General features: G+C 37.2%; 1 protein-coding gene across 1 annotated transcript; it reads left to right on the top strand.

Annotated features, from left to right (window-relative positions):
- The first annotated feature begins 2,024 nt into the window (after window positions 1-2,024).
- LOC145764931 (prestin-like) lies at window positions 2,025-24,159 on the top strand. The gene is made up of 17 exons (XM_082576635.1): window positions 2,025-2,158; window positions 2,485-2,750; window positions 3,159-3,370; window positions 8,265-8,378; window positions 8,992-9,156; window positions 9,593-9,705; window positions 10,091-10,213; window positions 10,462-10,609; window positions 11,339-11,452; window positions 12,648-12,821; window positions 13,564-13,740; window positions 14,216-14,324; window positions 21,373-21,442; window positions 21,746-21,917; window positions 23,159-23,213; window positions 23,447-23,556; window positions 23,924-24,159. The coding sequence occupies exons 1-17, from the start codon at window positions 2,121-2,123 to the stop codon at window positions 23,963-23,965; spliced, it is 2,202 nt and encodes a 733-aa protein (XP_082432761.1). The 5' UTR covers window positions 2,025-2,120; the 3' UTR covers window positions 23,966-24,159.
- The last annotated feature ends 1,039 nt before the right edge of the window (window positions 24,160-25,198 follow it).

The following is a 25,198-nucleotide window of genomic DNA, read 5'->3' as shown; positions in this document are numbered from 1 at the left end:
TATGATAAACTAGTCTAATGTAAACGTTGTATTAGGCCTACGATTAATGTTCTTGCGTAAATATACCCACATTGTGTACAAACGTCGTTTTCGTACATGATACGGAAGGTAAAAGTTGGGCCCCCTCTAGAATACTTTTTGCCCCCCCTGCTGCTCCAAGCTAGTTACGGGCCTGCTTTTACTTACTGTAGCCATTGTTAAACAATGGAATTGTGACGTTGCAAAAGCAACATTTTTATAATAATTTATAAATCTAATCTGTTGTATGACTTCAATTTGGCCTGACCAGAGCACTCAGTCTGTTCTAGGAACAAATTAGCATTAAAGTATTATTGAGCCTAAAAGCATGATTACATGAAATTTTGAAACCAAGAATTAGGCTAGTTAGGTATGATTTACTTTGCGTGCTGTGCTGGCGCTACCAAGCACTTAGTCTGAAGTTTTCAGGTTCATTCACAACTTCACAAGCTGTGCTGCTTTATGAATATACGGCAGTGACGTTCGGTGGCTTAAACCATTGGGAAAGCAACTTGGAAATATGTTGCAGCAAGGTAGTAGGCACGAGGGGCGTAACCGTCGGGCGAAGCCCGAAGGCGTGTTGCCGAAGGCAACACTTCCAGCGGGGGGTCTGGGGGGCCTCCCCCAGAAAATTTTGAAAAACACTTCCAATTTGGTGCGCTCTGAGAGCATTTCCAAAACAAAATCTTCGGACTTTCCCAGTCCGAGGATAAAGATTCAATCAATCAATCAAACTGGGACTAGTCTAGAATGTTGGCTGCTTTTTTACACTGAGCACAAAAACTTATTGTCAATGTCATCTGTAAGCATTTACGACATGCATTGGACTGGTGCACTAGTAAAGAGCAAATAATTAGCCTATAAATTAAGCTAGTCCATTCTTGAAGAACACAAGTATGTTTGCTCTGAACTTGTGATGTCACTCTATTGACCCAAAGAATTTAAAAAACACTTGTGCTGTTTCAGTACTGGTTGGTTAATGTACCCTTTGGAATTGCATGTCTTATTGTAGAATCTATGTTTTTTTTGGTAAGAGAACCAGCTTTATTTTCAGCGTACTCAGTAGCCTATAGTTACAAGCCCGAAAATCACTCATGCGTAGAGGCTGTATTCCTTTCGCCTGAAACCAAAAGCAGCCGCTATGAGAAACGCATTGACGTCACTGGGAAAGCAACTTTAACCATAACACCAGATAACACATCTGATTGGCTAAGCAGCTGGTGTCGTTTTGCAAAACGATTGAGGATTGGATAAAACGAAGGCGTTTTTCAATGTAGGGTAAGCAATTTTGAAAGTTGATTTCCCTGGAGCTTCAGTGATGGTTTCTGACAAAAGCGTTTGCGTTAATTGGCATTTATAGGCAAGAAATGCGGTTTGGTGAGGACTTAGACTACTCACAAGCGTTACGAGTAATTCTAGTCACGAACACAGTAATTTTCAAGTTAAAATAGACTTGATAAAAATAATAAGAAGTTAAACCTAGAATTCAGTCATTATATTTTGTATAGTTTTCGCTCAGGTAAGCACTGCTTTCCTTGCTTTCCCTCACCGATCGTCACTGATATACGGTACCGTATACTTTTACCTAACTTCAAAATGAACACTTGGAAGAATTAATTCGCTCAGCATTAACAACTTATCGTCCAAATTTTCAGAGATTAGCGAGTCAAGTACAAAACTGATATAGATAAACAATGGTTGTGCTTTTATTGCTGTTATGTTATTTTGTGTCAACTGATTTTGCGGCTGGTGTTTATGGCTTATCCGCAAGCGGCTCTTTCTTTGGACAACTTTTCCCACCCCTGCAATAGACCAATATTGCGATGATCTTTCAACTTTTGTTATACAATAGGGTAGGCTATGTAGGCTACTTAAACATAAAGTTTTTCAAAGGTAGCTAATCCTTTGTTCAATACAGTTTGGTAAGTAGATTAATTCACAAAACATTAACACCAAAGTCTAAAAATATCGGTAGTTCAAAGTTTTTATTGCAACTGTGTAAAACAACTAATGTCAACCTTTCAAATATGATAAGAAATCATACTTTTATACGTCTTGGATTATTTAGAGATAACCTGCTGTTGTAGGTATTTCGAAAGGTCATGTCACTGCATGAACAGAACGGTGAAGTACTAACAAGGTAAGAATCTCTATAGCGTATAGCCTACTCATTGAACAGTTTACAAGTTTTCTTTTAAAGCTCATTGTAGTCTATTCTTTTTGCTGTATTTAAATTTTGTAGGCTACCATAACGTGACGCAATGACCATCAATTTTGTATCTTAAAAGCAAAAGGTTAGCGGCATACGTTATAGGGTTATATGAAGGGACATTACTTGCACAACTTGTGGAGTTCTGTCAACTAAAACCACAAAAATTAACAGGTGTAAAGTTTCGTAAGCTATTGGACGCAATGTTTCTTGCAATAAACAATCATGCATGTAATTGTAGACTACTTTCTTTTTAGAAATATTCCTGTTAAGAGATATGTTGTCGACCGACCAGCTCAGACCGAAAAAAAGTTCCGAGCCAATATGGGAGGAGAAGGGCCGAAATCACAAAGAAAAAGTTTGTCCGAAAAGACAACAAATTACTTCAAACAATTCAGAATAATCAAGTTCTTGAAGAGTCTGTTTCCTATTTTATCATGGCTCCCAAAATACAAGATCAAGGAATACTTGCCTGGAGACATAGTTTCCGGTGTAACCGTTGGTGTGGTTCACATCCCACAGAGTAAGTTAGAACAGGGGTGGATTCAACAAATCGTTTTTTTTGGGGGGAGACAATTTCAACAAAACACAATGGCGTGTAAGTCTATATTAACCCGACCTTGCAAAAAAACGTTGTGAATACAGTTATTTTTCTATGTTTTAAAGGTAGCGATCGCCCTAATTGCCCCTCCCCATGAATCCACCACTGTGTTAAATAATGAAATGAACTAATATAGGCTAATAAAGAAACTCGGCGGCTGTAAAGTGTATCTGAGGTGCTTCTCAGCAAAAGCAAACGAAAAGCAATGTATTTCTTGCTTTAAAATTTGTAACAGATATTTATAAAACTCTGTTGCAACGAAAAATGAATTATAAATTTTAACACAAATTTAAAAAACTTAACACACCTTTTTTACATTTTTATGAACAGGCATTTCGTTTGCTTTGATTGCTGGCTTGCCTCCTATATTTGGCCTCTACACTACATTTTGGCCTGTTCTGCTGTATGCGTTTATGGGAACTTCGAAACAGCTTTCTGTCGGTACATTTGCTATTACCAGTCTGCTGACACAACCGGTTGTGCTTCGGTACTTTCCTGATCCACCAACGACAGATGCTTTGTTGATGGAAAACTCTACAGAGGTGAGTGTTGTGGCATGAGTTTGTAATCATGATGTGCAACACTCCAAAAAAACAGAATTTATTGTCGATTTAAAAGGGTTCTTAAAATCAAACTTTGTAATTGAAATGTAAAAATACGTCAAAGTTATTGTGGTTCTTTATTTTTGTCCTCACATAAAAAGACGGAAAAGTAATTATCTGTTTCTATTAATTGACGTGGTTTGAATATTAGGCCTAAAATACGTAAAACCCCCCATTTAAAGTAGGCTTAAATGAGAAATTTCATTTTAATGAAAACTTGCAAAATAATAATCCGTTTCCTCGCAATTTTTATTAATATTTTACAGTAATTTAGTTTTGTATTTGTAGGTGTTTAAACATCACAAGACTCTTCACAAATTAGAAAATTCTTCTAGGCGAAATACCATCATTTTCCTGTAGTAAATAAAAATGTCAAACATATTAAAAGCTCTATCTCAAAAAGTCATTTAGGAAAATGATAGCTCGTACACGTACTTAATAAATAGCTTGAAAACTTTCACATGTCAAGATAACATCACTGGTTCTCATATTTCATCTCAAAATATGCTAAACAACACGACAATACACACCGATGTGCGTTTTCTGTTTTCGAACGTTACCACAAAGAAACGTGACTCACCGTGAATCAACAGCATAGGCTATTTACAATACCATGAAAGTACTCATGTCGTTTCCAATGAAGATTAGATCAAATACAGTCAATCACACATTTTTTACAACATTCGAAAAGAAACATGGCTCAACCGTGGCTCAACAGCATAAGCTATTTACAAAACCATGAAAGTACTCCTGCCGTTTCCACTGAAGATTAGATCAAATACAGTCAATCACATATGTTTTCCAACATCCGAAAAGAATATACGCTTGTATTATATGACATTCAATTACAATTTAATGAAAAAGCTGGTTTCTTTGAATGCTGTGAGTGCATCATCACTGACAATCAGATAAAAGTTAATTTTTAAATTTGAAACGATGACTAACATTAAGTCTTGTGTCGTCACAAGTACGTCTGAAACTAGAAAGGTAAACAGGTCACGTCTAAGTTTCTTTGCATTTTTATATTCTTTCAGCAACAGTCCTACCAGTCTGTAAAGAAAAATAATCAACTGTTTGCATTCACTTGCTTCGACAATAGGTTAGCCGAATCCTGGGGGTTTTTTTCGGTCATTGACAGATTTTTGAGCAAAATGTCCGAAAAAAATATAGTCAATTTGGTCAAAATGTCAAAGGTTTGAGTTTCGCTGATGAACGTTGAAGAAACGTTTGTCTGTTCTAACTTTTCTCAGATAAAACACGACAACGTTTCTCAGCGAAACTTAATGTTGTAGCTAGTCAGGAAGTGCAAATTTTGGTTTGTATCAGCTACTTGAAAGGAAATATTTTCATCAGAAAAAATGACCGAAATAAATAAAAAATGACCGAATTTTTTCAAGTCATTTTGGACAAATGACCGAAAAGTCTCAGCGAAAAAAAACCCAGGAGCCGAATTACATTTTCAAGACGCCATTTTCCTCTCTTGTGAGCAGTGGCGTAGCCAGGGGGGGGGGGTTTGGGGGTTACAACCCCTCCCCCCTTTGGCACGCGTGTGACGTCACGATATTGAAAATGATGCTTTCAGTCTAAAAAAATTGCCTAATTTTAAACAAAATTGCATTAAAAGAGCAAGTTTTGCCAATACCAAACATCTCAGCCAGGAATTAGCAACAAGAAAACATAGAGACTTAGCTTTATTTCCGAAAAATGCCGAAGAAAACATGATCTTATCCTTTTGCTATGCCACCAGACACCACCATTTTACAGGAATATTCGTAACCACATTTTTGTTGAAAATGCTCTCAGAATGCACCAAATTCAAAGTAATTTTTCAAAATTTTTTGGGGGAGGCCCCCCAGACCCCCCGCCGCTGGGTCGTCAAACCCCCCTCCCCCCTTTCTAAATTCCTGGCTACGCTACTGCTTGTGAGTGACCATAAAAGCAAAACTAAAAAACCGCAAGGACATTCATCAAAATATGTGGGTTGCTTTATCGATAACCAAACTACAATTCAATGCTTAAATGCTTACAATATATGAAATGCAGTAATAGTTCATTCATTAATTCACGTTTGTTCATTTGATATTTTGAATTCTTAACTTTTTATGCTCATTGTACTGTTTCTGCACGTGATCAACACTCGTCAATTAAGTGTTTTTCCAATCATTTTAAATAATTTGGAAGTTTATTTCCATCCCATGATTTGAACATAAGACTACTTTTTAGAGCTGGGGCAAGGCATTAGGTATTGATTTGAATAAAATCCCACGCTATTTATTATCAGCAAGCTTATAGTAGGCTACTACGCTGTACTACACATAGTGTGGGCTACCATATCTGGCCAGGAAAAAGTCAGTTATGAAAAGCATAGAGTTGTGGGAACCTGTGCCAAAAACAAGCTGGTTACAGATTTTGTTGACAACGATTGATTGATGGTAATTTTCTCAGTTTCTGAAATAACATAGCAAAAGCATTGTTTTTTGGGATACAGAATAACGATGTAATTGGTGGTTTCATCATCCGCAACTTGCAAAATGCGTCTTCTTTAAATTATTGTGATGCAACAATAATTTGACTCCCACTCCCTTCGAAGTTAGTTTATCACGTAACTGACATCTTTGAACGATTTTATCAAAACTGTTTTTCGAGAATCGCTGTTTAATTTGTTAGGAGTCGATTAGTGATTGTAGAGATCTGCTGTGCCAAACTTCCACTGTTTACAACTTTCGATAAATATTTCTCCATAATATTTGCGTTTTTGAAGCTCGCATGTTTGGAAAAAGAAAATGGTTGATAAATCGTTTTGCCATCATAAAGTAGGCAACAGCAGCTTTCTCCATTGCTGTATAGCCTAACGATTGATGGCGAGGTAATTTTATTAGTTTTACAGTAGAAATAGGTCTGAAATAGCAAATGGATTCTTTTTGGGATACAGAATAAGATTATAATTTGTGATTTCATTGTTTATAATTTGTGTCATCCACCGCAACTGGCATCAAGTTATTGTGATATGACAATTATTTGACATATACTCCATTGAAGGTTAGTTTATGGCGTAAAATTTTTGAATGATTTTATCAAAATAATTGTTGTTCCAGACTCTCTGATTTTATCATTGGTCAATCAAATTTTTTTACGAGACAAGCTCATTATCATTTCCAAGTTTTTTTGGTGTGCTTAACTTGAATCTGAAATCGTGATTTTGCTACCACTTCTACCACCATTAATCACACTTTTTTTCTAGCAAAATTAATATTTTGTAGAGTCAATTGTCTTCGATATTGTCATTGCATTTATGGAATACATTATTATACATTATCACATTAATTGTTATTACATTTATAAGATAACAATTATTTTAGCATTATAAAATAAGAGTTGTTATTCTTTGAGAAAGTGTTTTGGGTGTTCAGCTTTCTGACATCATCATTGTCATAATTGACTGCCAATTATGTCCTTTTCAAAGTTTTGTATCATCAGGAAACTATGTCATTGGTTTTAACGTTGTTGCCACGACATTCCGTTCCGTTGTTGCTTGACGGTAAAAAGAAGGCAATGTCTTCTACTCTGTCAATGGTATGGCGAGAGTAAATTACCATCACTCGGAATAGTTGTTTTTTATGATAAATGTTAAAGGACTTCTTAGCATAAAGAAGTCTGAAGTTAAATATTTAGTTTGCCACTCAACTCTTCCGCTATCCAGTATCCTTCTATGATTGTGGGGTAGCCATTGAGCTTCCTTTATCTAAAGATGAAGAGTTCTTATTGACTGCTGATGAACCAGCGAGTTTCTTGCCGTGCTGTAAATGTTTGGTTTTTAGGGAATCCTGCAATTGAAAGGAAGCGTACATGTTTAATTTACCCAGAAATGGTAACCTACCTTGAATTCATGTTAAAATTGGCTTGATAAAAAAATTGCAAAGACTATAGATGTAGCCAGAGATAGATTTGCTTATTGAAAAAAACTTTGCGACCAACAAAATGATGTTCAGTGAAACCATTCTCTCTCAGTGGGCCACTTTCGTAATTGCTTCACAAAGAGAAACCAATTCTTGGCCATTCAGTTCACAAACATCTAAATTACTTAAAAGATTAAGTTAATTCTTCTGTCGTCTGTTCTTACGTTAAGCAATAACGTAATAAATAAAGGACGCTATAAATTATAGAGCATATGAGTGGGAAAAGTTATTCAATGGAAGAGTCACATCACATGACAAATGAGCCAGTTAATGCCCTACTTACAATATGCCAATTAAAATCTGTTAATGCCTTATTTACAGAAAGCTTTATTCAGCCTACTGTCCATTATGAAATCACGTAGTCTGTTTGATATAATTTAGCAAACCATGGGAAAACAGCGCTTGTCACCAATTTATCTTCGTAATTTATATAGTTTTGTTGTGAGAAAACTGTTGTTGTTCGGTCAGAAGAGCTGAAAAATGAATGCTTAAACAAGCTTCCCCTAGGGCTAGGCCAAGAGCCATCCTTTTACCAAGATTTTCCTATTTCGGAGAGATGAGTCCCCCAAATCTCCTCTTGCCCCAGGAATGTAACCCTGCTCAAGACAATGCAAAATCTATGAGACACATCGCTACTAACTGCAAATCGTTACGTTCAGTAGTGGTTCGGCTGTAGCTTACTTCGGGTTAGCAATCAACTATCGAAACCCCGCTGAGTAGAAACGCTTGCCTACTGGGTATGACAAAACCACAAATGTTTTTTATGCACTTGTAAAACGCAATGACTCAAACGTATTACGGTACGAAAAATGTTGCTTGTAATCCTTAATTAATGTACTTTTGCTCTAGGCTAAGTTTGGTGCCTTGTTTTTTTTCAGATTATTCAAACAATCAACACCACCGGTGGCTTTCCTGAAATTGGAATAAATGAATTTTATGCAAACAGAGTTGCTGTGGCATCCGCTTTAATGATGCTAATGGGAATTTTTCAGGTTGATTTTTACAGTTTTTTGGAAGTTAAGACACTTGAATACCTTAAAATACTTTAATCATAGTCACATTATAATTATAATCGCTACGTTTACGTTATTTTAAATATATACTCATCTTTGTATCAAGAAATGATGAAATGTAGTTGTTCAAACTGAAATAGCTCAAAGTTTTTAGGCTCGATCATTTTGGTTTGGTTTTGAATCTTTATTCTCGGACTGACAAAGCCTTTGATAGGTTGTTTTTGGTAGTTTCTCATGCTTGTAGAGGCCTTTGACACAGGGCAGTTACTGAGATTGACATAGCAAAGTTTTCCGATTGTGGAGGTATTGTTGTCAGGGAATTATTTCCTCCACTAGGCGCAGGTGAATGGAGAACTGTCCTGAAATGCGTTGCTCAAGCGCACGCCCCTAGAGCCGAACTAAGGCAGCTTGATCTTGAGTAGGACGCTTGACTACTGTGCTAACGAGGCGGACGATAATAGGCTATAGATACTATAGCCAACCAGCGTTACAAACAAAGCCACATGATTTAAAAGCATTAAAACTGCAGAAACGGATTTTCACCAATGGCACTTTGTAAACACATTTTTTTGATAAAATTTATTTCTTGCAGTTTATCTTTGGACTCTTGCACCTTGGTATGGTAACTACATACATGTCTGAGCCGCTGGTTCAAGGCTTTACCACTGGAGCTGCAATGCACGTGGCTTTGTCACAAATGCCTCTTATGCTTGGAATCATTCCTAAACCAATCTACGGATGGGGCTCCTTTTACTTGGTAAGTTAACTTCAATATTTCTTAGTATAGTCCAAAGATGACCAAACTTGGTTCAGAGCTTATTAGAGCTACAAGTGATACGTTTCAAACTTTCGAGAGCCGTTGGCCAAATACAAACCGAAGTTTATCAACAACAAAGCAAGCACGTTTTCTCATAGCCGACCTGCATTTAGGTGGACTGAAAGGCTGTTTTCTGGTGCAAACTAAACTTTCCGAAAGCAATAATTTCAAGATAGGAATTTGAATGTTTTTGCTTGTACTACTAATTCAATTCTATAAAACATAATACAAAAAACTATTGTAAAAATTGTTGTCCAAAAATGTTCATTTGATAACTTTAACCATGCGGTAAAAATAAATTTTAGATGAAACTTTGAAATTCCAAACAATAATATCAAAGTTTGGGCTAAAGGTTGATTGGAATTTTTGTTTTTAGGGCTGTATTTACATTTTTAAAAATTTTCCAAATATTCACGTGGCAACACTCATCATCTCGATAATATGTTGCTTTCTTCTCGTTGCAACAAGAGAAATAAACATCAGATACAAGTAAGAATATTAATTGTTTGAAGCAACTTAATGTAGTTTTACGGTATTGAAAAGATTTAAGATCAAGCTTTATTAACAGCTCTACTTCTGTCAAGATGACACAAAGAAAGCAGGGATAAAGAAAGCTTTAATGTTGGTTTAAGTAAAAAAGCGGATTTTTTTCTCGGATTAGTAGCCTACTGTTGTCATGCAATATTCTTCTCTTTAAGCAAAAAAAAATAATGTTGTTTTGAGTAGCCCACCTTTACAATCAGCATCACCACGTGCCCTTTCTTAGCCGAAGATTGGCTGTCAATATTGTTTTCACAAGGCGCGATCTTCCTCTCTTTGAGCGCTTCAATACTCAATAAATCTGCCCATCCAGTAACAGATAATATCGTGACAGAGATCGTCTGAAGGTGCCAGTTCCTATGGAAGTGATTTTGGTAGTTGTTTCTATTCTGATCTCACAATTTGGAAAGTTCAACGAAAAGTTTGGCGTTTCTGTTGTTGGAGAACTCCCACTTGGGTAAGCTATAACTGATTGACAAATGATTTACAACTTATATGAGTGTAGCACTCCGTAAAACTTTATTTGTACGTGTACCCGGGATGGAAGCAGGCTATTTTAGGGTTGGATAAAAGAGAAAAAGACAGAATTGTTTTGATCTGATGTGTTTTGTATGCAATACACTCAACGTACCGACTTTGAGAATATGCAACTTGGAGAGATTTTTGACGTTTGTTCAATCAACAACTAAATACATGTTTTCATAGTTTTCCGACTCCACGTTTACCCAGAACTGACATTCTTGGCGACATAGTAGGCGATGCTTTCAGTATCGCTATCGTTGGCTTTGCGTTGAATATTGGAGTGGCCCGGTTTTATTCTATCAAGTACGATTACCCAATCGACGCAAACCAGGTGGGTGGGAGAAGCAATGACCCAGTATCTTTTAATGAAACGTATGTTTAATGCTGCTAATGAAATCAAACTTAAACTTACATGCGAGACCTTCCGCCCAACTAACAAACATGCAGCGGAAATTAATCTACTATGCAAACCAGATGACTGGGAGCAATGCCTAGTGACTTTTAATTCAATCTTTGATTGAAGCGACTGATTAAATTGATATAATCAACTTTGTGTAAGACCTTCCGCTCAACAAACATGCAGCGAAAAGTTAATCGACAATGCAAACCAGGAGGGCAAGTCCAGTGACCAGAGACTCTTAGAATGCAATTTTTGATTGAAGCTGCTGATTGAAAATTGAAAATTAACTTAGACTTGCATTTTGAGGCTAGCGGTGTTTGTAGTTTTCGGCAAGTGGCTCGTTTATTGAAGAAGTTTGCCCACCCCTGATAGTCACTACAGCAACTTTGAAGAATTGCACTGTAGGCCTGCCTATGTGGGTCTAACAATACAAGAAAAAATATTAGAAATAAAGGTCTTCTCTGCTCGCAAATGATGAAAATTCAAATTGCAATCGTTCTTAATTTAACTTTAATTTGTTTGAGCTTTCGCCAAAGTTTGCTTTCGAAAATTAAAGTGGATTACATTCATTTTTTTCAATAGTCTATCCAAAAATGAAACGTAAGCTAAAAAAGAAGTCAAAATAGAAATATAGATTCACAGAATCTTATCATCATTTAGGAGTTGCTGGCATATGGGGTGTCAAATTTTGTTCCTTCTTTTTTTCTATGCTTTCCGAATTGTGCTGCTTTGGCCAGATGTCAGATTCTTGATCAGTCTGGTGGAAAAACTCAGGTAAGTTTTTTTTCTAAGTTGTTAAAGGAACAACAAAAATATTTTCTGACAAATGTCACACCTACAACAATGCTCGATACTAACAACGTGGTTATATTTTATGGCTATTTTTGCAAATTCAATTTTAAGTGACGGCGGGTTGGACGCTATTCTGTAGTCATCATTTCCACATCACGTGGTAACAACAAAACTTTGTCAGCCCCGATAGCTCAGTTAAGAATAATCATGTTATGGTTTTATTTATTGTCGCTCTACAACTGCTGGGGTCTTTTAGCGACAGGGCTCATGTTTAATTTTGTATCAGGTTTAAGACGTCATCACATTAATACCCGACATATCCTCATCGCGTTATGCAAGAAAGAACACAATCGGTACCATTTTTAAAGTCTTCGGTTTGACCGGACCTAGAATCGATCTCAGATCTACAAGCATTTGAGTCGAAGGAGAAACCACTCGGCCACTGGTTGATAGCGCTGTTGGTTAAAACTGCAAGATCAAGCAGCACTGGTTCGCCTGTGGGTGTGCTCTTAAGCACTCAATGACGGTTCTTCATTCAGCCAACAGCACTTAGTGGATGTAATAATTTACAGACAACATTTCAACAACAAGCGGAAACTTAATAATGTTCAATTTGTCAATCTCGGTAACTGGACCTGCATCAGTGCTTCAAAGCCTCCACAAGTATGCAAAACTGCCAAGATTAAGCTCTCACAGACGCTTTCTCACTCCGAAGATAATGATTCCCATAATCAATCAATCAAACTTGGCTATTATACAAATTCTTCTTTGAGTCAGTTTAGTTATGTTTAGTTAGAATTGTATTCTTTTTATATAGGCTATTTCAACGTGTCCGGAGTCAAGGGTCGACGAAAGGCCGACTTTGGCTTGATACAAAAATAAAAATCGTCTGGAATCGTTTTTTCAAAATTTTGTTTCTTGTTTGCGTACTGTAAAACTTTATCCGAAATTATAAGTGTTTGTTCTTGTTAGTTGTTCGTCTTTGTGAAAGTCGACATTTCAATTTCGATTACAACTCAATTGCTATCCAATGTTAAAATAAGGCCACCAAGAATTAAAATGTAAAAGATTTAGCCAGTCTGTTTTGTATTTGCCAAGCAATGCAGTCATTTCGTGTTTCTAGCACATTCTTTTTAACAATTAGACCGAAAGTTAACACTTTGTTATTGCTTTGCAGTTGGTGGGGTTTTTGACTGTATTAATCCTACTCATCACAATAGTGGGAATTGCTCCGGTTTTTCACAACCTGCCCAAAAGTGTCGCTGGATGTATCATTTTTTGTGGCCTCATTGGCATTTTTCAACAGTTCCATCTCATTCGGCCGCTGTGGAAAATGTCCAAACCAGACTGCGTATGAAACAATTGATTTATTTTTTTTAAATTATTGTTAAAATTTATTAATTGTTATTAATATAATGCTGATGAAACGTTAATTATCGAATTCATTCCCTAAAAAGCAATGATCGAATGTGTTACCAGAGTAGTTGCAAGCATTGATTAGTAGAATACAGTAGGTTACTGTGCTTCGGACGAAATTGAAGATCAAGAAAGGTGTTGCGTAATTGGACTTTTGCTTTGGTTGAATGCCCACAATGTGTCTGATAGCTCTGAGTTCCCTTGGCAAATATTGCTGCAATTTGCAAACCATCAACTAACCAATATATTAAGGTATTGTTTCAAGCAAGTGCAGCAGAGCAAAAAAAAGCAAGTGCTAGGTTTCTTCATATTTGGCGTTGCTTGGATAAACTCAAAAGCTATTTGAAGTTTGACAGAAAAACTATTTTGAATATTATATAAACTACTGTAAGTTGACTAGCTCGTAATATGAGAATCTTACCATATGCTTGTTGCCATTAGAAACTACCTTATATAACTCAAATGATGATGACAGGGTCATTTCTAATGTCAAAATGCAAAGATAAAGTTTACGAGAGATGGAGCATGAAGAATGGTTTCTGTGTTTGCCAAGACTGGCGAAACGCAAATGGTTATTGTAAAAAAAAACTGTTTCTATTTTTTGTCTTTCACCCAATAACCTGACACAAAAAATTTAAAGATTGCTTTCATTAACTCCCCGGTATGTAAATTTACAGGCTGTTTTTGTGTTTACTTTTCTGGCTGTATGTTCTTTTGGTGTTGATTTCGGGCTTTATGCTGGAATACTCTTTGCTCTTGTGGTGGCGTTATTGCGAACACAAATAGCCAATTCAGAAATTCTCGGGAATGTCAGTGGAACAGACATATATCGCAACACTCAGACCTGGAAAGCGGTAAGTATTACGCTCAGTGACGTAGCGTGACCATTTTTTGGCTGTTCACTTTTTTAACAAATTTTAAGCCTGTGATGTATCTAGAAAGAAAGTTTGGAGGAGGAGGCAAACATCAGTCAATACAGGTTATAATGATATTAAAACATTATAATTGTATTAAAGCATGCTTTTGTTTGAGAAAGGGGGGCAAGATAACATTTTGGCGGCCCCCAAGCCCCCTTGGCTACGTCCCTGCTTCAAGCATATAATCTACTTGTATTTAAAAAAAGGAAAAAACAAACAAACAGTGGAGGTGACACGGTTGAACACCCAGAGCCTTGTAAAATACAAGTAGGCCTACACTAAAGTTTGATGAAAAAAAAAACGAATAGTTACCCAAAAAATTGGTCATGTTGCCCTACTGCTTACGCTACTTCACGTTACAATTATCATCACTGCACATTCATGCATTTTAACATCTCTGTTTCGTTTATAGGCAAGGCCTGTTTCTGGAGTGGTCATCTTTAAATTTAATTCCATGCTTTATTTTATAAACAAAGAAAACTTTAAGAAGAGACTCTTCAAAGCCATTGGATTTGTGCCAGGTAAAAAAGTTGCAAAAGATATGCACTTTTCCATCAATGACTAAGTTTAACGTTTGTGATAGATATCCATAACGTATTCAAAATACATCTTCTAATGTTGGACCATGACTGGGGAAGCAATGTGGCTTTCTTGCATGTTCGATTTTGTGGTTCAGTATAGGTGTTAGTTATAAATTAATTTCTTGCGTTCTTTCGGTGACTGTAGACTAGACTACCACAAGATGTTGAATTGATAACTAGCTTTTATTTCCGACGTTTCGTCAGTCAGCACAGCTGACTTTATTAAAAGGGCTGAAACAAGCAAAACTAACTGTTTAACAGCAAATAGCACAACACAGAAGCATATTAAACGAAATGAAGGATGTTATAGAATGCAAAGTTTAAAACGCACAAAATTGTCGCCAATATAATTGACAAACGCAGGTAATGCGTAAAGAACAGTAAGCTCAGTTAGTATTTACAGTAGTTCAGCTACACCAAATGCACTCAACTGGACTGCACTACCCGTGATTGCAGCACAGTTTACCAATGCGGAAATTTATTTTAAAACTGGCTTAAATGCAACGAGTTTCACGAATGAAAATGCCGTACGAAACTACGACGCTACAAATTAGACTGTAGAAAATAAAGCACTCAAAAAGTCAGAAAACCAAAAATTAGGATATCGAATGGATGTTCGAACCGTTGTTGGAGGTGACATGGATTGTTGTAACCGTTATTTGGTTTTATTAAACTTAAAACTCGAATCTGCAAAATAAATAATCATTCTATAACACAATTCAAGTTAACAGCAGACCAGCTAAATCAACACCCTTCACTCCAACTTGCACAAACTAAAACTGCGAACAGAAATACAATTTCACCAACAGTGAACAGTGAATCAACACGTCGGTTTCAGGCACTAGCTTTAGGCATCAGAGCACTTGTTCAATTACAGCTCATTCTCCCCCATATAAAATTGAACAACACCAAAAGTTGAAAAAAAAACAAAGAGAACAATTGGAACTAAAAATTGCAATTGAAGATACACCGTTATTATAACATCTAATGTTTACATGTGCCATAGCATGAAGTCGAACACAAATTGTATCAAACGTAAGGCACAGCACCGTAGTAATCGACAGGTTTGCGTCTCCGTTCAGAGCGGCGCAGCTTTGGAGTGACAACGCTATTCTCATTAGTTTCGCTTGGTCCATCATCAGGCTGCATCGTTTCTGAAGACGACGGCTCGGAAGTGTTACTTTCTCGAGGTACGATAGACAAGAATTCTGGAGTAGTAGCATCAGGTTCGGCGAAAGATTCGTTTTCAGAATTACACGCCGGATTTACAACAGCGTCGTCGGCTGACCTGTTGCATGGTGAGAGATCTCTAATAGACACGGTGGTTTCATTTCCATTGCTTAAACGAACGTGAGCATAACCTGGGTTTGCTTCAAGCAGTTCCACTTCGTCCACTAAAGGATCATTCTTATTACGCACGTGTCTTTTGACGTAAATTGGACCTGGTTTAAGCCACGACGGAATAGTAGTTCCGTTGACCGAGCGTCGAGCATGCTGGAAGAATCGTTGATGGGGTGTGCAGTTGATCGACGTGCATAATAATGAACGGATTGAATGCAGGGCATCGGTCAAAACGTCTTCCCAATGGGAAGGTGGCAACTGACGAGATTTTAACGCACATTGGACCGCCTTCCATATAATTCCATTGTATTTTTCACACTGTCCATTTCCTGTAGGATTGTAGCTGGTCGTTCGACTGGCAGCTACCCCATGAGAGTGCAGCCAAGATTTTAATTCTTGAGATTGAAAGGAAGACCAGCGATCGGAGTGAATATATGAACACATTCCAAAAGTAGCAAACAGTTCCGTTAAACACTTGATTACTGTTGTTGGCGTCATGTCGGCACATGGGAAAGCAAATGGAAATCGGGAATATTCATCGACGATGGTCAAAATATATTTATTTTTTGTTGCGTTGGGAAGAAGTCCTTTAAAATCCAAGTTGAGTCTTTCGAAAACTTGGGTAGCCTTTATTAATTGAGATTGGTCCGATCTGACAAAGCGTGGTTTGACTTCAGCACATACGGAGCACTTGGAAACCATGTCTCGTATTTCTGCTACGGAATAAGAAAGATTCTTGTTTCTCACGAAGTCTGTCATTCTAGTAATGCCAGGATGACACAGAGCAACATGAAGCTCACGCAAATTGTCTTTACTAATTGCACCACAGAATGCACGTGTAAGTGCATCGGGACCTACATTTTCCTTCCCTGGTCTGCGTAAGACCGTGTAACTAAATTGAGAGAGTTCAATTCGCCATCTAGTTATCTTTTCGTTTTTTATTTTACTTGCGTGTTTGACGTCGAACATATACGATACGCTCTTTTGGTCTGTGATTAATGTGAAGTGACGTCCGATTAATAGGTGTCTCCATTTGCGCAAAGCCTCCACGATAGCATATGCCTCCTTCTCCACAGCAGAATGACGCTGTTCACCCGTCGACAAGGTTCGTGATTGAAAGGCAACTGGGCGTCCATCTTGATTAAGAGTCGCAGCCATAGCAAAGTTAGAAGCATCAGTTTCCACGGTCAAGGGTAGGGAGTTGTCGATAGGATGCAACGAAGCTGTAGCCAGCACTGACTTGATTTCTTGAATGGCTTGATTGGCGCTTTCTGGCAGAGGCAATGAAGCTTTGATAAGCGGATGTATTCTGTCCGAATAGTTAGGAATCCAGCGTGCATATCAAGCAAATAGTCCAACCAGGCGCTGGAGCTCTTTGTGCGTTTTGGGTACTGGTAAATCGAGAAGTGGTTGCACTCTGTCTGGATCTGGTTTGATTGACTGATGTTCGATTTGATATCCTAATAAAGAAACCTTTGATTGAGAGTGCTGTGTCTTCTCGTTTATAGGTAAGTTGGCTTTCGACGCGGCTTTAAAAAATTCTTCCAAGTTCCGATCGTGATCAGCTTGGTTCTTCCCAGCAATCGTAATGTCATCGAGGTAAGGAAAGCAGCCCTTTAAATTGTTGCTTTTGATAAACCAGTCAATGACTCGTTGAAATTCGGGAACGGCATTGGTTAAACCGAACGGTAACCGTCGCCATTGATACAAGCCAGAGCCCGCCTGGAAAGTGGTGTATTCTTTATCCTTCGGATCAAGTTCGATCTGGTGATAAGCGGATTTTAGGTCGACAGTGGTAAATACTTTACTTTTAGAAAGTTCGGTCACAATGTCTTCGATTAGTGGTAATGGATATGCATCAAGCTGAGTGAAACGGTTAATAGTTCTGCTGTAATCCATGACCATGCGCCTTTTCCCTGATTGCTCGTTTTTGACAATCAAAACCTGAGCCCTCCACGGAGAATTGCTGGGTTCAATCATGCCGTCTTGTAGCAAGCGTTGTGTTTCTTCATGAATATAATCTCTGTCTTGTTTGGAGTATCGTCTGGTCTTATCAGCAATAGGATGGCAATCTTGTGTTAAATGGTCGAAGGGCTTAGGGTGAAGCGAATTCATTTTTGGTAAGGCGTTAAGAGTCAGCACAGGACGATGTCCATTGAATTTAAATACAAAGCTTTCGTGTTCTTTAAAGATTTTCTCTCCGATTATTGCATCCGTGGCCAAATTGTCTAAAATGTTGAAGGAAACATTCGAATATTCATTTTTGTTTACGATCAAGGTAGCAAAGCATTGCCCTAAGATTGGCAAACGAACAGATGTTTCGGCTAAAATTACTTCGCCCAATGTTTGATGAATTTTTAAGGAATGTTGATCGACAAATCTTTTGGTAACGTAGCAATCTGATGACCCCGTGTCCATCAATGATTTTGCAGTAAAACCGTCAATTAAAACATCACAAAAAACGTTGTTATTGTTTTGCGTTGCTGAAAGATTAGCTGTTGCTAGTACTGAGCTTCGGATAGTGTTCAATTTGGTGCGCTGTGATTGTTTAGATTTAGAACGAACAGAACGTTGTTGACAGACTCTCGAAAAATGTCCGATTTTGGAACAGTAGTGACAAACTGAATCTCTTGCTGGGCATTCCCTTCTGGGGTGGCGAGCTTCTTCGCAGAAATAACACAGTTGCTTAGCATAAGCTGCCTGAAGAAGCTCTGATTCGGCGCACTGCGGTTCTTGCTGACTGGAAAGTCGTTCCTGTTTGTTTGGCCACTCCCACGCACATGCACCGCTGGACGCCATGGAACTGGTTGATGTTTGATAAGCCTCAGCGTTTGCAATTGCGAGCTCCTGAGCACGAGCTTGCTCATATGCATCTTGAAAATCCAGACTTCTGTTTTCTAACAATCGTTGGCGTATCCCGCTCGAAGACAGACCGGCAATAAACGCATCTCTCAATAGTCCGCGACGATGCTCCTCGGCGGTCACAGCGTTACATTCACATTCTTTACTAAAATGTTCCAGGCGCAAAACGAAATTGTCTATTGTTTCACCAGGTTGCTGTCGACATGTGCGCAAGCGATGACGTGCAGCTACGATATTCTTAGGCTTTACATAGAGACCCTTCAGGATAGTCATGGCCGACTAATAGTCTCTAGCACTTGCTATACTTTTATAAACCTTCGGGGACACCATGTTGATTAAAACTTTCAAATTGTCTGGGTTCAAATTTGCAGCAGCCAAAGCTTCTAAATAGTGATTGAACGTCTCAAGCCAATGTTTGAATTCGTCGACTGCTGACGGAGCACTTGGCTCAGTTTCCAAACGCTCAGGTTTCAAGACCTTGTCCATGTTTAAATTATAAGTTTAATAAATTGTTGTAACCGTTATTTGGTTTTATTAAACTTAAAACTCGAATCTGCAAAATAAATAATCATTCTATAACATAATTCAAGTTAACAGCAGACCAGCTAAATCAACACCCTTCACTCCAACTTGCACAAACTAAAACTGCGAACAGCAATACAATTTCACCAACAGTGAACAGTGAATCAACACGTCGGTTTCAGGCACTAGCTTTAGGCATCAGAGCACTTGTTCAATTACAGCTCAGGGCGCTATCAAAAATTCTTATCTGATCATCACAGGCAATGCGCACGATAATACTAACGCTTCAGTGGTTCGAAAGTAGGGCTACCATATGTCCTCTTTTAAGAAAATTTGTCCTCTTTTTTGAAGAAAAATAAATTGTCCTCCGAGGACACCCAAAAATGTTCAAATGTCCTCTTTTTTTACATTTTCAGTTTTCTTGCTCATATTTTCAATAAGATTTCATTGTTATGTGACTTTTTTGCAATTTCCAACCATTTCTGTACCATTGCAACATTCTGATTTATAGATTTTCAAAAAAACATTGACGTACTATTTGATCTGCTGTTCTAAACAATCTTAGACGTTCATTGAAACATACTAGGTTGCTTTGCGATTGTCTTAAAAGCCAAATAATGGTCAGCGATGAGTGCGAGTGGAACTGCAAATCCAGTTGGGATGAAATTTCCTTACTTGAGGAGATCTCATCAACCAATTTATGAAAATGAAAAATTAGACAAATTAAAAAAATAAGAAAATTAAAAAATGGAAAAAATCACAAAGAAATGAAACATTAAAAAACGCAAAAACTTGCAAAAGAGTTTGATATATTTACATTTTGAGTTTTTCACACTTTTACAATAAATTATTATTTTACCCAGATCTATTTTGTATTGATTCAGCGCTTGTAAACGTTGCTGGTTACCAACTTAATAGTTAGGCTAATTTGTCAAGTGAAGCAAATCGAAAAATAATCCAAAGTGCACTATGCATGACATACAGCCTATTTCAAAATAAATCCTGGCATGGATACTTACAACTTATGTGAGTGTTATTGTAGAATGACTTTAATCTATGATGCAGCCACAATAATACAAGGAAAAAAACAGCCTTTTAGTTGAGTCTGTTCTTTGCATCTCATTAACAGCTGTATACAACTTCAATTATATTTCGTGCAAGTAAGTTTATGATTTCGTTAAAGCTGATCCTTTTTTTTTCTGAAAAAAGTTAAGACATGGCTACCTGCAGATACTGCCTGATTTGTCACATTTTTATGACATTATCACATCACATTTTCATTTTGTCACACAAATCTAACAAATCGGCTTTCGAGAAACAAACAAACTTGTCTGTTTTTTTGCTGTAACTTTTGCTGCATACGTCTATAATTATCCAAAAGGATGTAAAAGAATCTTCAAACGTAAAATTCTACTTGTATTTTACTCCCTGGCGAAACGTGTCCTCTTTTTAGGCGATGAAAATATGGTAGGCCTATTCGAAAGAGACTTCTGTCATAGCAAAGTTATGTTAAATATTATGAGAAAGCAGATTTACTGCCACACGGAGGCCTACTTATAATAATTTAAGAGCCGCGGGTTGGATGATTTTTTTGGCGGGCCGATTCTGGCTCATGGGGCGTAGGTTGAAGACCCCTGACCTGGAACATAAGGTCTACCAGTAAAAAATACAAACTTTGCTGAAAATAACCATTAAACCAACAAGAAAAAAAATTGCTTAGCTAATGTAGCCGACATATTCATCAAATGGTTTAAATCGGTTTGACTAATGGTTTATTTCTTTAGTGGCGGCTCAATTTTAATTTAATTAAACCTCTAGTACAAAACATGATAGGCCTACTTTAAAACTTAAAAAACTGTTGAAGAAAAGGTAGCCTTACTCTCGTAAGTTAAGGAGTGTGGAACTGAATGTCCAACATCAAATAGCAGTACGACATTGCTTTGAAGCAAATCAGAACTTCGAGCAGAACTAAAAATATCTGAGTGATCCAACTCTTGTCTGCGAGATGGACCGACTCTGAAAACGCCAAACATTTTTATGATTCTAACTCAAGAGCGCCACTCACGGTCACAAAGTAGGAACATAAAAATGTAAAACAGTACAAACCCTAAATTACAAATAAACACATTCTTATCATAACGTTTGACTTAGAGTCTTAGACCAATGAACCAATAATGAGACAAAAACTCATGTAAGAGTAATCATTAATTTCTATTTTTCGTTCAAAACTCCGAACACAACTCTTATGGTGAAAACTTTGCAGGAGACGTTTTGCGATTGAGAAAAAAGAAACTAAGAAAAGCCTTGGAAAGAAAGATAACAGAAGAAAAAGAGTAAAAAATTCGATTTGGTTTCGATATTTTAATGATTTTAATTTTCGTGTAGGCTATATTTTATAATCCCCAAGATAAAATGTTTTTAATGTTCGATCATTGCAAACCTTCATTTCATTCTTCTCGCGAAGCTACAATCAACGCATTTGAATAATGTCCAACATGACGAGCAGACTTTGTCGCAATATCTTTTTTTGCTTTAGGCTACTTCTTCAACAATGGCATGCATATTATAGCTATTCCCGTGAGCCGTAGATTTTATATAACTTATAACTTATATAAAATTTGCTTTTCTATTCACAGAGACATCAAAGAATCAAAAAAAGATGGAAATCTGTCTAATAGATCCAACCATTCTCTTGAAGACATAGAAGAAGCAGGATTGGATGGTTTTGATCCGAGCTTAAAAACTATCATCATTGACTGTTCAGCCTTTTCAATGATTGATATTGTTGGCGTCAAAACACTGAAAACTGTAAGTTGGAGCAAGTAAAACATTGAACGTGCTCTTAGATTTAACAATGACAAGCATTAATCTCTCTTCTTTCTATTTTCTCGTTTTCATAAACTGTACCTTACTGTTTTTTTCCTTTCCGCTAATGCTTTTCATTGTTAAATCTTTGACCAATTGACCATGTTCGATGTTTTACTATAGAAGCATAGGCGTAGCCTAGGCAAGGAGACTGGTACATAGGCTATAGGATAAAACTAGTGTATTTAAAAATTATGTTTCATTTTGTTCCTGAATTCTTCTGCGTGTGATTCCTTTCAAGTTAAACTTTTCATGTCAAGACATTTCTTTGCCAGATAAGTTTCAACCATCACTGGTTTACAGATATTTTAACGCATTTCAGCAAAAGCAAACAAACTTTAATTGCTTTTCCCGAAATAGGCTCGGTCTATTAAAATATTGTGCAGTTCATTATAATTTTGTCCTTGACTACTTGAAGATTTGTTTGCGAGCCAATGACAATGCTGGCTTTAATCTAACGATGCTAAAGCTATAATTATAAAAAAAAGTGGCTATGCTAGTTGACATGGCATATAATTATGGTCAAGGCACTATATCAACATGAGTGTAAGATATTCACATGATTTGTAGAAGCTTCTGTTTCTTGTTTAGTAAAAGCAAACCACTACCGGTAAGGCGAGTAAGTTATTTAAAATATCGTTTTGCTTCGAGATGCAATCTTAACATAACTTAGGTTTATACTGTAGGGTGTAGGCCTATATGAAAAATGTCTTTACAGCCCTCAAGAACGACCGACCAAATATCGTGTGCAATATTTTTACCATGACTGTGGATTGCATTGCTCACTAAACCAACAAATTTACACTTTTTCTTAACCAATGCACATGATAATGTTGGTGAAGCTCACTCGGCAATCTTGTAGACTTGATAAATAGTAAGATTACAGGCCTATATTTTGTGACCTATCATAGGCCTACTTTCGTGTTTGCCGTGTAAACGTGGGTGACCATCGTTCCACGTAGGCTCATGCATTTTGTTTTTCTTACTCCCTCCATTAAAATCTTTGCGTACGCCACTGAGCCAGAATAAGACACCCCACTAGATCAATCAAGTTTTGCATGAGGACATTTCCGGAATAAAGGGCTAACTTATAGTTACATACTACATAGCTATAACTTGTTCTATTGTGCCTTAAACTATTTTGTATCTCGTAGTTTTAAAAAGTTCTTTGTGTTATTTTTCAGCTATATCAAAATTTAAAAGACTTGGACATACAAATGCTTCTGGTTAATGTTTCAAGTAAGTTTGTAGCCTGACATGAGCTGTATGTATGATTGGTAGGCTAGAACCCATGGGCATCCGCAATAGGGTGCAGGCACAACATTGATTCTGTACCCCATAGTGGAAGCCTATGTTCTATTGAAATATGCTTCTCGGCAAGCAAAGTATAAAGCATTTCAAAAATATTCATATAACAATTCCACTAAATGTTTTTAGCCTAAGAATTTTTTCAGTTTTGCATTTTTCCTCAGATAACGTTCGTGAATATTTAAAAGTTGGAGGCTTCTTCGAAGTGGCTGGAGAGGAGATCGAATTCATATCAGTCCATGACGCAGTTCTTTTTTCTCGAGACTCTTCTCCGGTAAGTCAACCGGACAACGCTCGAAATACAGAAACTTTTGATAGTCTGTTGGTTCCGTTTCTCCATCAAGTGTAAATGACGAGTTCGAATTTACAATACAGAGGTGGGGATCTTCTGTTGCAATAGCAAGCCTCATAAAATGATTAGCGATTTTGTGACCTTCAGACAAACTTTTTTTTTGTGATAACTTGAGCTTTTCTCTTTTGAAAGTTATTTTTTATATTAGGACCGTGGCTGTGTTTAGGCTATATAATTATTCAGTTCAGTTATTTTTATTAGGCTATTGTCCTTTTTTCATTATTGTTTTATTTTGCGGATAAATCATGGACAGCAATAAATGACATATTAAACAGATTATTCAATGCAGAGTCTGGGCTGCCAAGCCAGCACATCAGAAACTGGAGTTTGAAACACCAAAGAATCTTGTCACAAGGTGGCTTGAAAAGTGTATTGTGCCAAATCTTTCACGTCCACTGGTGCTTCCTTGACTCACAATGAATGATTCTCGCTTGAGAGGAACTCGCTTCAACAGCAACTTTTTTATTAAAAGTTTTTGCAAACATTTTCATGCTTTTTTGGGTGAAAGTAAACTACGCAATTCCAGACCTTTGTGCTCTTGTTCCAGTGGTGCCGAAGTAGGGGGGGATAGATTCCCCCCAATCTTTTGCAAGCATCCTCCCCAATAATTTAGAAAAAACAAAATTTGCTATGAAGTTTTACTTCGATTTAGTTGTTTGCAAGCATCTTGAATTGCTGTTGTTTTTTTTTATTGATGTTTGATCACAGTTCTAAATTGTCTTGGATTTGACGCTAGACAATGAAGGACCTTCATTGAAGGTACTTAGGACGAGTTGGACCAGGCCACTGTACTGCAGTAATTAAGAAACTGCAGAAACATATTTGGGACTTGTGCTGATTTTGAAGCCTTTGGCACTTATAAAGCAATTTAGTATCACGTTGCAAGGAGAAAAGCTTGACAATGACTCTTGTGAAAAGCTGTTTCAAACCTTGAAAATCACTCGAGAGAAATATCGTGATTTAGAGTTTGAAAACAATTACAAAAATGCAGCTCCACTTCCGGAAAAATTTGCTGCTAATTTTATCACGCCTTTGCAAGCACCACGGCAAAGAAGAGTTTCAGAAAGATTGGGTGGAAGCTCGATGGCAACTACTGCAGACACTCAAATGCATTATAAAATACTTTACAATCAGTTCATGGACAGAGTTATCTCTGAACTGACCGAACGGTTTGAAAGTAGCCTGAATTGCGATTCGGAAAAGTATAAAGAACTTGCACGAATTTTCAAGACCGGCTTAGTTCCTGAAATGGTCAAATTAAGTCATAAGTAGAGTACGACAACCGGAAACAGACATTGCAGTCGGCTGCAGCGTGGGTCAGGTGTACGTCGAAAGGCGAACACCGATCCATAGCGCTCAAGTCCGCTTTCCGCAATGCAGGATAAAGATAATAAAACAAAACAAATAATAAAACAAAACATTATCCAGAGCTGAATAGACAATCGATGAGTTATCAAATTGATTCATTCAGAAAGGCAACCGGAGCAAAATCTCTGTACGATGCTAAAAGAGCTTACCAGACATTGTCCGAGTTGGAAAAAACTCTCTAGGCCTATTCTTAAAT

The sequence above is a fragment of the Aplidium turbinatum genome, chromosome 2, assembly GCF_918807975.1.
Source record: "Aplidium turbinatum chromosome 2, kaAplTurb1.1, whole genome shotgun sequence".
Lineage (NCBI taxonomy): Eukaryota > Metazoa > Chordata > Ascidiacea > Aplousobranchia > Polyclinidae > Aplidium > Aplidium turbinatum.
This window is presented reverse-complemented; position numbering and strand designations above follow the sequence as displayed.

What these genes read in the sequence shown, in the direction of transcription:
- LOC145764931 (XM_082576635.1), top strand. Translation starts at nt 2,121, where the DNA reads ATGTCACTGCATGAACAGAACGGTGAAGTACTAACAAG. An exon ending in GATGGGGCTCCTTTTACTTG is followed by an intron (nt 9,157 to 9,592) that starts GTAAGTTAACTT and finishes TTTTGTTTTTAG; the next exon opens with GGCTGTATTTACATTTTTAA. An exon ending in AGCCATTGGATTTGTGCCAG is followed by an intron (nt 14,325 to 21,372) that starts GTAAAAAAGTTG and finishes AAAACTTTGCAG; the next exon opens with GAGACGTTTTGCGATTGAGA.